The sequence below is a fragment of the Equus asinus genome, chromosome 12 (assembly GCF_041296235.1).
Source record: "Equus asinus isolate D_3611 breed Donkey chromosome 12, EquAss-T2T_v2, whole genome shotgun sequence".
In the NCBI taxonomy this organism is placed as follows: domain Eukaryota; kingdom Metazoa; phylum Chordata; class Mammalia; order Perissodactyla; family Equidae; genus Equus; species Equus asinus.
In genome coordinates this window covers 81864853-81876962 of record NC_091801.1, presented here as the reverse complement: position 1 = coordinate 81876962, position 12110 = coordinate 81864853, and the positions used below count along the sequence as shown (strand labels likewise).

The following is a 12110-nucleotide window of genomic DNA, read 5'->3' as shown; positions in this document are numbered from 1 at the left end:
GCCTTTCTATTTAATGAGCTGAGGCTCAGAGAGGGAAGGAAATTATTCTCCATCACACAGCTAGTGGGATAGGAGACCTGAGCTGCCTGACTCCAAACCCCAGTGTGTTGCACCTCTCCACGCATTCCTTGTAGGCCTTAAGCAAGGGCATTGACTACTGTGGTTAGCAAACAAGGTATGCCCTTGAATGTCAGTTGCAAAGTGGTGGCTCTCAGATACATTATTTTAAAGGTTTGTAAGTGTCTCTGAAAAAGTAAGATGATATCTTTTTTGTTGTTGTTGTTAGAACATAGACCCCTTTTCCAGTTAGGCATTGCCAATCAATTTGGCAACTGTTGCAAGAACCAAATTATACAGTCAATTGGTTTAGTTAGCCTGATTTTTGGGGCATTGATTGACAGTCAGGGAGTCGCATGTCAATAGACCCAAGGAAATTTATCTTTTTGGCCATAGGGTTGCTTATTAAAACCAATGGGACTGTCTTTTTAACTTATTAAAGTGATTTCTTAGGATCTCAGTGTTGGAAGCAATCTGAACAGTCATCTGCAAGCTCCCATAGGGTGCTATGTGGGTCTTCTCTATGTCTGTTTCCCTTGTTCCTAGCGTTCATGTAATAGGTGTTCAACAAATATTTACTGAATTAAAAAAAAGAATTTAATTCAGTCTCTACCACATGCAAGGATTCCTTCTATAGCACGTGAGCAATGTCTGTGGGACCTCTGCTTGGTCATGTCCAGTGATGGGAGCTCAGATTCTTCCTCGTATTTCTGTCCACAGCTTCCACTCACTGGTCCTAGTCTCTGCCTCTGGGCCTCACTAACTCCACATTAGAGACTGCTAACACTGAGTAGAGGGCCCCCTCCCCCTGCTTCTGTGCCTTTCTGTCCTTGAGCTCAACAGTCCTGGTTTGGAAACCCACCTAGGTCTCCCTGCCCCTGTGTTCACCAGTGAAAACTTTTGCCCTTTAAATTGTAGCACTCAGATGCCAGCTGTCCATTGAGTGAGCTCTTCAATCATGAGATAATTATTGAGCATCTGCTAAGTGCCAGGGATTGAAATGAAAAGCTTCTATCCATGTGGAACTCAGAGTCCAGTAGGGGGAGATATAGCAATAAAGTTTTCTAGTAAGATAGTCTAAGTTCTGTGCTAGAATTCTAGCTAGGAACAGAGGAGCCCACAGGAGTGAAGTGGTCATTTCTACTTGAGAATTTGCAATGAGTAAAGATTTCCTGTAGGTTTATTCACTTAACTTATACTTATTGAGTGCCTTTTCTGTGCCAGCCATGTGCTGGTACAATAGGGGCATAATGACGTGGTGCCTTCTCTCATGGGATTTATAGTCTGTAGACATAGTACTCTGATTCAAATGAGGCTATTATTTGAAACTGAGATAAAAACTGTGAAGAAAAGGAATGTGATTCTTTGAGGCCATAGACTGGCCTAGACAAGGGTATCAGGCAAGATTTTCATGAGGAGGTGCTGAGATCCAAAGGATGAGTAACTGTTAGCTAGGCAAAGGGATGAGAGGGTGGGCTTTCAAAGCAGATGTAACAGAGAGGGCTAGGAGGCTGGAGTGGTGGTCAGGGAAACTTGGACGTGCAGCTTCTGGCCCACATGAAGTTTGGTGTTTATCATCAGGGTGGTGGGAGCCTTTGAGGGTTGCAAGTAGGGGAGGGACACGAGGAGTGAGATGATAAGATCTAGCACCCCACCTCTGGTGTGGGAGTGGTGTTTGAAGGAAGGCCAGTGTGGAAACGGGTCATTCGGAAGGCTATTATACTAGACCAGGGGAAAAACAATGATGGCTTGGAGTAAGGTGATGGCATAGAGCCAGAGAGAAAAGGGTGGATTTCAGAGATTTTGGGCAACAAAAAAGGATGGCACTTGGTGATGAAGGTACAGAGAGAGGAGATGGAGTTTCTGACTTAGGCATTTGGACTAACAGTAGAATCGTTATTGAGCTAGGAACTGGGAAAGGAAAAGTGTTCTCTTTTACTTGGCAGTGGCAGGGTAGAGACTGTCATGAGTTCAGTCTTAAATTTGGGGAGTGTAGGGTGCCTTTGAAATATCCAAGTAAAGTAGACAGCTGTATAAACAGAGTTAGAGCTCAAAGGTGATGTTTGAGCTGACTCTTGAAAAATGATTGGGTGGTTTCCAGGTGAACAGTAGAGAAGGACATTGGAGGCAGTCCAGCATGGAGGGTGTGACATGCAAAAGTGGGGAGACTTGAAAGAGCTCTGGTGTCAGGGGAGCTGTAAATGGTTTTCAGGGTTTAGAGAGTGGTGTGTGTAGCAAAAGGTATGAATAGAGAGATGTCGGACTGGGCAGGTCGTGGGGAATCTTTTATGCCACATTAAGAAACTCGGACTTTATCCTGTAGGGTATTAGTAGCTATTGAAGGATTTTTAGCAATTATTATAATCAAATTTTCACTTTAGAAAAATCAGTCTGCCAGTAAAGTGAAGGGTCAGTGTGGTCAGTCGTTCATTCATTCATTCACCAGTGCCGTATGTTATATGCTCTATGCTAAACACTGTGTTAAATGCTGGGGAAACAAAGGTCAATACAGAAACAGTGCTTTAATGTGTTGTCTGTCTCTTGTGGAAGAGAGACCCATAAATGTGAAATTATAACACAGTATGGTAATTTTAAGGATATACAGGTTCGCAAGGTATTGACAGCATGGAATAAGGGAGGCTCACCTGGGCTCTGTTTAGAGAGTTTCCGATACAATAAGACAAGATTTAACAGAATTGTAGGGGGAATGCGTGGTCATAGAAATTGCATTCCAACCACAGGGACACACCGAGTAAATTCATGGAGGAAAGAAGTAGCAGAGTATGTTTGGAAATCTCAATCAATTTGTTGCCAGAAGGCAAAGAGCAAAGTGAAAAATGAGGATGGAGAAGTGAGGGAGGGGTCTGAGCTTCTGCAATGTCCTGTAACCTAAGGAAAAAGCTGTTATATGATCAGCTTTGCATTCAGAAAGATCACTTTAGCAGGTGTGGGGAGAATGAATTTGCAGGCAAGAGACTATGAGGACCCCTTCATAATAAAAAATCACTCCTCCAAACCCCAAACTCATTAGGAATAGAAGTGAACTTCCTCAAATGGATAAAGGGCATCTGTGAAAAACCCACTGCTAACATCATACTTAATGGTGAAGGGCTGAACACTTTCCCTCTAAGATCGGGAATGAGACGAGGATGTCCACTCTGGCCATTCCTATTCAACATTGTGCATGAAGTTCTAACCAGATAATTGGGCCAGGAAATGAAATAAAAAGCATCCTGTTTAGAAAAGAAGAAGTAAAACTACCTCTACTTGAAGATGACATGATCTCATATAAGTAATTCACTAAAATACTATTAGAACTAATAAACAAGTTCAGCAAGGTTGTGGGGTATAAGATCAATATACAAAACTCAATTGTATTTGTAAACATTTACAAAGAGCAGGAAATTAAGAAAATTGTTTTCATAATACTGTTAAAAATAACAAAATAATTAGGAATAAACTTAACAAAAAAGTATAAGACATATACTGAACACTACAAAACATCATTGAAAGAAGTTAAAGAAGACCTCAGTAATGGAAAGACATCCCATGTTCATGGATTGGAAGACTGAATATTGTTCAGATGGCAATACCACCTAAATTGATCTACAGATTCATTGCAGTCTCTGTCAAAAACCCAGCTGGCTTCTTTGTGGAAATTGATAAGCTGATCCTAAAATTCATGTTTTTCTAGCATGAGTTTCTGGGAGAATGGCTTTACTCAGATGTAACTAACCTAATAAGTACTTCACGTGTATGAGACATAATGCCAAGGCCTTGTTCTAAGCCTGCAACATATATTCAGTGGTGAATCTTTATAAGAAACCTGTAAATCCCCATTCATGGGTGAGGAAATGGGAAGGAACTAGCCCAAGGTCACACAGCTGGAAGCGGGGGAGCCAGGATTCCACTCTGGTTCTTCTGGCCCCACAGTCCATGGTCTTGACCTCCATTGAATACTGCCTCTTTCCCTAATGAGACAGAGAATACAAGAGCAACATGGGACGTTTCAAGTTGGAGGTTTCTGGACATGTAGGTGGAGATGCTCAGCAGGCAACTGGCTTCACATCTGAATCTTGGGGAGAGAGCTAGCCTTATGGTAAAGATCTGAGCATTACTGACATAAAGGCAGCTATTGTCATTGTGACTGGGAGGAGAATGTAGAGTGAGAAAAGTAGTTAGCTGATGACAGACTTGTGGGTCACAGAGAGACTAAAGGTCATGGGTTGAATTGTCCCCTCCCCAAATTCATATTTTGAAGTCCTAACCCCCAGGACCTCAGAATGTGACCGTATTTGGAGACAGAGTTTTTACAGAGATAGTCCAGTGAAAATGAAGCCATTACAATGAGCCCCAATCCAATGGAACTGGTGTCCTTATCAAAAGGGTAGACCAGCACACAGGGAGAGTGCCTTGTGAACATGCAGATGGCAAGCTCCATGCCAAGGAGAGGCCTCAGGTGGAACCAACCCAGACTAATGCAGAGAGGAAGGAAGGATGTTCAGTAGGAGGCATTATCAACAGTGTCAAGTCCATCAGAGGATGGAATCCAGACCTGCCTGCAAGGTCTGACCCAGTGCTGAGTACCTGAGATCACAGCATCCTCTGTGCAGGCCTGCTTTGTTGCTAATGTGACCTGAGGTTATAGCCCCTGCTGAGTCATGCTGTTGGCCCCTATTGAGCAGGAGTGAGAGTATCAGGGACCCCTCCCTCCCTCCATCTTTATCACATCATCTGCTGTCAATCTCAACCTCCTTAAACTGTCCCTGTGCAATTGATTTTTTTTTGCAAACTAAATGTGGGAGTTAGGTGAATCCTTGTTAGATGTCATCTTATTGGTTTTGATTCCATGTATCAGCCAGTAGAAGTTGCTTACAATTTCAGCTCTGCAGTCTTTCAGGTTAGCTTTCCCTAGAGACCTGTGGTGTCCACAAAATTGAAATAAACTTGCTTATTTTGTCCTTGTTTAAGTCAATGACAGAAAAAAATGTAGGAGACAGTGCCAAACGGGCAGGATCAAAGGGCAGAGACCCAGCCATACCCCTGGGGTCCTTGTTGAAAGTCTTTCTCCTCTTGGCTCCTGGGTTCCAGGACCGTCTCAGCACCCCTTAACCCACTCGTCTTTGACCCCTTCATAGGTGCCTCCTCTTCCCTGACCCCTGAATGTGGGCATGCCTGGAGTTTGGTTATCAACCAGCTGATGTTTACACCTTTCAGTCTCTATCTTGATGGTCTCCTCTCCTCTCCTAGTTCTAGTTACTACCTTGGTTATCAATGATTCTTTGGGCTAATTCCTTTGACTCAGCTAGTATCCACTCCAATTAACTCTTGGGTTTCAGTTTCCTCATCTGTAAAATGAGGGTAGTAATAGCAATGTATACATATGAGGTTGTTGTGATGGTTAAATGAGGTAATATAAGTAGAGAATTTGACAGTAGCGCCTGGTACTTGCTAAGTCCTCAACATATGTTCACCATTATTATAGTCACTGTGTGACCACCATCACTGCCACGTACACATATTTCTCACCTGAGAGTCCTGTCCGCTTATCTCCCCATGCCTTTCACTGCATGGCAGGCTGCAAATGTTTAGCTCTAGCTGAGTAGCTCTCTGTTTCCCCTTCTCTTCCAGTCTGGAATCCTTTGGAGTTTATATAGTGTTATACATAAACACATACCTACCTACACATATACGTGTGAGTGTGCGTGTGTGCACGTGCGTGCATAGTGTGTTATATAGAGTCCTCTTGTGGTTCCTCAGGGCTCATACTTGTGCTTCATATACTGGGTCAAGTTGAGCAAACACTTGGATGCGATGAGCAGGCAATTGATAAATATTTGCCAGGCCCCTTGGAAGAAGATGATTTGTACACATTTTAATCAACACAGCAATCTTTCATGGTAGATATTTTATCCCCATGTCACAAATGAGGAATTTGAAGGCCAGTTACTAATGCAAGAGAATAATATTGTTTTTCTTACTTGAGAGCTGAGGAACCTGCAGTTGCTTTTGAATTTCCTGGTTCGTTTGGGATTGGCTTGATGTCTGGGGCCACGCCAACCGTGCTGGCGGGACCCGTTAGTTGTTTGCAGGGAGAACAGAGCAATGGGAAGGAGATCAGAGGCTGACAGCACCATTGCTCTCAGGAGTGTAATAATAATAGTTCCTGCCACCTGGAAAACGTTTTCATGTATATTATCTTATTTAGCTCCACCAGGCAAACTGGTTTAGCCCATCAAAGTACAGACTGAAAACGTAAAAGACTTACCTGTGCACTTTTTCTGTTTTAGATGCAGTGAACTTAACAAGAAAACCACTCCCAAATGGGTTAGCTCCTTTCGGAAACGTAATCAATAGAACATGGCAGTAAATAGTGTCTATAAGTTAACAATTTGCAATCCCAGTAAAGTATGAACAGATTGCAACAGTAAATAGAAAAATTGAGCACAAAATGAGACCAGCTCTGTTCATGTTGTTCCTTATATCATTCATCTTATGCTCAGAACTGTGAATGTACCAGTTCCAAAAATCTTTTTATGCCTTCTGTTGCAAGGTGAATATAAGTATTGTTGGATATGAGTCTCTAAATGAATTGCCTGAAGTTTTCTCTGAATTGCAGCAAGATAGCTGGAAGGTGTACACCTCAAAGGAGAGGCTTTCTGGAGGAACCTGATGGGGTCAGGGTCAGTGTGGACGTGAGGCTCTCAAGGAGACGTGTTGGGACGATGGCATGCCAGGCATGCTGCCTGAGGGATTCTCACTGTCCTGAACTTGGGTGTGGACAACGTATGGCATGTGGTACCTTAACATGACTCTGGGCAGAAAGAATGAGATGATAAATGGACAGTCCTCAAGTTTCTTCTCAGGTAGTGAATCCATTCAGTACCTTGGGTATGTTTTTTATCTCTGACAACAGACAACTTGGCATAGAAAAGAGTTCAGCATAATAAAGCTGAGTCCAGAATCCAGATGTGAAAGTCAAGTGAAAATGAGGTTAATTCCTGTGAATGGTGAATGGAAAATAATTCTGAAAGCCCAGAATCCCCACTGAGGGACTCATTTTTATTAAAGTGGTCTAGGTGTATATGCATACTAAATGTTCAGGCACACCTGGCCCTGTCAAGTGGTCTGGGTGTTTTCCCTCCTCGCCACACTCATCCACCTTGTTCTGTTGCTGTGGGCATTGCTTGTCCGTAGGACGTTGTGTGTATGAACGATATTGAGGGTGAGCCCCCTGAGGGTAGGGCTTCAGCTGTTCATTAACCTACTCCAGGGACCTGGGCCAGCACCTGACACACCATAAGATCTCAATGAATATTTCCTGATTAAGTGAATGGATACGTGGTTGTCTTCCCTCTCTATTGAAAGTGCCACATGAGAGTTTGTGCTTACCTCCTCCAGCCCCAGAACCTCTTGGTGCCTGGCATGAGGTGTGCGTGTCGGGACCTGTGGCCTGGCACTGACTCCATACGCTTTTCCTGGCTGATGGTACGTCACTTTGCCTATTTCAGCTTCAGTTTCCTCTTATGTAAATTAACTCTCTGGGCTTATTTTGAGAATCAAGTGAAATAATGCATATAAAATGCTTTTAAATCCGTGAAGTGTTGTTGGTGATTGAGCCGTGTGTGTGTGTCTATCATCAGTCATTGTAATTATGCTCATTTAGGCCAGAGTGATGTTCACGCCTAAGATAAAAATAACTCTGATAATGTTCGTAAGTTCTGATTTATTCTTTGATTTCCCATCTTCCTGCCATGAAGTTATCAAGCTATAAATAAATATTATGACTCTTTTATGACAAAGGAATTGAAGTAGCTTCTTTTCTGACACAGCCAACCTATCTTTACAGTGTTAGCCAATGCAACTCGCCATCTCCTCTAGTTCTTGATTGTGCCTTTCTGTCTCATGCCTAGAATAAGGCATCACTGAGACATGGAGACGTTTCTGAGATGGGGACTCCTGCATGTGTGCTAAGAGCATCTGCTCAGCCTCCACTGAGGAAGACGCTTCATGTAAGTGTGCACTGAGTAAGAGGCGCGAGCGTTGAGCTTGGCAGCTGAGAGGGATTCAGATGTGGAAAGATGTTCTTGCCCCAGGAAGCACTTATGCTTTACTGGATTTTCTGCTTAAGTTCATACTAAAGTAGGTATTTAGCTGTTTAATATTGCAGGGTAGAGTAAAATATGGAATGAAAAATGAGAGAAGAGGTGATAATATAAAAAGCTTCATATACTTTCTTGCATTTGGTTACTAAAATCACACTGCAAAATGAGGGCTCTTAGCTCCATTTTTTCTATAAAAAGTTGAGGCTTGTAGATATTAAGTAACTTGCCCAAAGTTATAGAGTTTATAAATGACAGGGCAAGTGGTTTCAGAGCCTGGTGTGTGGGAAACTATAAGGAGCTCATTATTACTCATTATAAAGTATAAGAGGCATAGAAATATGCAGGCCATATCATCAACGTAGAAGTTTTAAAAGCTCAGATTAATTATAAAATGTCATACTGTTCTTTTTTAAAAAACAGTTTTGAGTAGAGGTGTTTGCTTTTTTGATGGAGATACTTACAGTGTCTTGAATGTAAGCTGAGTTGAAATGTGAGTATATGTAGACAATCATGTGCATACCTCTCCCCTCCCCTGCCCCTGCACACACATGCACACATGGTACCCGCTGACACACATTCCTATAGGTTGAGTGTAGGATTTAGTTCTTGACCAAACCCCAGTTGGAACCTGCTCTGATATCAGTGGGCAGACAGGTGTCTGCTGTGGCACCTGGCATGCATGCCTCAGTGGCCCGCACAGTTGCCTCCTGCATATACAGCATTGTGTAATGTATTGCCAAAGGAGGCAGAGAAGGTACTTAGAAACTCCAGCACAGAGAAGAATTGAGTAGCTGGTGGAGAACTTACTAAGTATATCTTCATAAATTGCTTAAATATATAACATTTCTGAGTGCTTTCTTCTTGAAAAAAGTTGGTTTTAAGAATTCAACCAGTGTATTGGATATTCAGCAACTTGTTAGCTGGATTGAATCAGCTCTATTATATGTTAGGTATTCTACTAGGAACTTTAATATGCGTTGTCTTACTTAAGGCAGTAAGTACTGAACTTAGATGAGGGAGAGACGGTGAGGATGGAGTTACAGAAAGGGAATTGGCATGGAATTCCATCAAGGTGGCCCAGTAAGGTCCTGCTTTGACTCGTCCTTGCTGGCATAGGGCTTAGGCAATAACAGAAAAATTTAAAAGGAGAAAACCAAAATACCTCCGTGAGTTAAAAAATAAGATAAACATTTTGTGAAATAGAAATAAAATACGAAGCAGTTAGCTGGGTTCTGGGTCCAAAAGGGTCATTTGTGGTTAGGATTTTAGCACAATGCAAAAATCCTAAATAAAACATTAGCAAATCAAATTCTGCCTGGTATAAAAGGAACAATATGTCATGACCAAGTAGGCTTTATCTTAGAAATGCAACAATGGTTCTGTGTTCGAAAGTTTCTCAATGTTACATATCATACTAGCAAATTAATTGAGGGAAAATATGATAATTTAAATAGTTACAGAAAATTTCAATATATATTCATAATAACAATTCTTAGTAAACTAAGACTTCAAGGGAGTAATATCAGCTTAATAAAGGGTGTCTGAAAAATCTATAGGAAACATCATACTTAATAGTGAAACTTTAGACTCATTACTTTTTAAGTCAGGAGCAAGACAGGGATGTCTGCTATCACTGCTTCCACTCAAAATTATCCCAGTTCTATCTAATGCAATAAGAAAAGACAAAGATGTAAGAATTAGAATGGAAGAAACAAAACTGTCCTTATTTGTGGATGAGAGGATTGTCTATGTGGAAAATTCAAGAGAACCGATGGACAAACTGTTAGAATTGGTGAGAAAGTTCAACAAATTTTCTTGGTTCGAAATAAAAAGTTATAGCATATCTCTATACCAATGAAAGCTAATTCGAAAATACAATTTAAAATATTCCTGTTCACAGTAGCCAGCAATACTCTAAGATACCTTGAAGGAAATCTAACAATGTACACAAGACCTTTATGAAGAGTATTACAAAGCATAAGAGAAGACCTGATGAAATAGCAAACTATATACCATATTCGTGGATGGGAAGACTCAGTATTGTGAAGGTGTCAACTTACTCCCTGATTAATCTATGAATTACATGTAATTCCTAGCAAAATCCCAACAGGAGTTTTTAAATCAACCTAGCAAACTAATCTTAGCATTCATATGGAAGAAGAAGGCCCAAGAATAGCCAAAATAAACGGAAGAATGGGACCAAGTGGAGAAATCCTGCTCTAGGAGATATTAAGGCTTATCAAGCAAGAGCAATTAAAACAGTCTGATCAATGTACAGGGACAGATAGGCAAATGGAAGAGAACAGAAAGCCCCAAATCAGATCCATTGGTATAGGGAAGTTTGACATGCCCTATTTCATAAATTCTAAGAAGCACTCTTGTTTTCTCTCTGAAGTATGAATTCATTTTACAATATATGATGTTTTAAAATTGTTGTCAGCCAGATGGCAGACCTAACACAGGTTTATAGAAGTCTTCTGATACGAATTTTAGAATCAATGGAATATGGAATGACGGAGGGGGGCATTATAAATAGCGGGAGAAAGTAAGAACCTTTTCATAAATAATACTGGACCATTTGACTATTCCTGTAGAAAAAAATTGGAATACTGTAAGAAAGATCAGTATCAGGTAGGATCAATGCTCAAGTATGAAAAAGCAATATGTTCACAATTTTAGAAGATAACATAGGACACAATGTCAACGACCTTAGGGGAGGGAGGGGTTTCTTAGGATTGGCATATAAAGCACCAACTATAAAGAAAAAGGCTGCCCAGTTTGATTACATTAAACTTTTACAAAATTCTGCAAAGGAGACTGTGAACACAATTTAAAGTTAAGTCACATGAATATTATTATATTATGCATCTTTAGGTATATATGATATATCCTCATGAAAAAAATTAAAAAGACAGAAGGAGAGAGAATCCACAGAAAGGGAGATATGACCAACACACATCCCCAGAAGGGACTGGTATCTAGAGTGTACGAGGGGTTCTCATGATACATGACACACGAATCAGTAAGTAAGAGAGATGGTGGTGGAGCTGAGTGGGCCTTTCCCAGAAGATGAAGCCTGAGCTGGCACGGGTCACACTGCCGGCGCCCCCTGGCTCGGCCATGCGAGTGCTCCTGTCTGCTCACTTTGCTTGAGCCCTGCCTGTGCCCCAGCCCGTGATTAAATGTCTTTATAATGCTCCTGTAAATGTGAACCAGGGAGATGCATATTAACGTGCTCTGATGTACAGCTCCCTCATCCTCCCTGCTTTTACCCTGCTTTGTTGTTCTCCATGGCACTTAGTAGCCCCTGACGTTACCTTCATTATCTCTTTGATTTTTGTTCATTGCCTGCACCTCCAGAAGGGCAGTGATTTTGTCTGTTGTGTTGTCAGTGTGCTTCCACAATGCTTGGCACAAAACAGGTCATGTATTTGTTGGGTACGTGACTGGATGGATGGATGAGACAGGTACAGTTTCACATTTGTAAAATCTGTACCCATCAGACTGGGAAAATTAAAAAAAAAATGTCTGTAATACCAGAAATGGCAAGAATATGGCAAAAGAGGAATTCTTATAAATATAATGTTGGCCAAAGTATAAATTTGTACAACCATTTGGCACTCTTAGGAAAGTTGAGGCTGTGTGTGTTTTTGACCCATTATCCCTCCTTCTTGGACGATCCATCAGAGGACCTCTTGAACAAGGGGCCAGGTCCAGGCTGTTCCCGCAGTGCTGTTTGAATAGTGAAAAATTAGAAGCAGCTGAATGTCTGTTAATAGAGGCCTCAAATAACAAGTGGCAAATTCATATATTGAAGTACCATACAGTAGTTAAAGTGAGTGAACTAAATCTACATTTATCAGTGTGGTTAAATCTTGAAATGATCATATGTTGAGTGAAGACAGTAAGTTTCAGAATAAAGTGATTAGTAAGATTACATTTCCATCA

At 41.3% G+C, this 12110-nt stretch overlaps 1 protein-coding gene across 13 annotated transcripts in view; it reads left to right on the top strand.

Annotated features, from left to right (window-relative positions):
- The window catches only part of TRAPPC9 (trafficking protein particle complex subunit 9), a 623416-nt gene that overhangs the window by 253070 nt on the left and 358236 nt on the right, over positions 1 to 12110 (top strand). For 7 of the 13 annotated variants that reach the window (XM_070481654.1, XM_070481664.1, XM_070481657.1 and 4 more), the window contains one exon: positions 7971 to 8069. The exons of the other annotated variants lie outside the window; for them this stretch is intronic. In XM_070481654.1, the coding sequence (XP_070337755.1) occupies positions 7971 to 8069 (99 nt within the window). The remainder of the gene's footprint in view (positions 1 to 7970; positions 8070 to 12110) is intronic. 13 annotated transcript variants of the gene reach the window in all.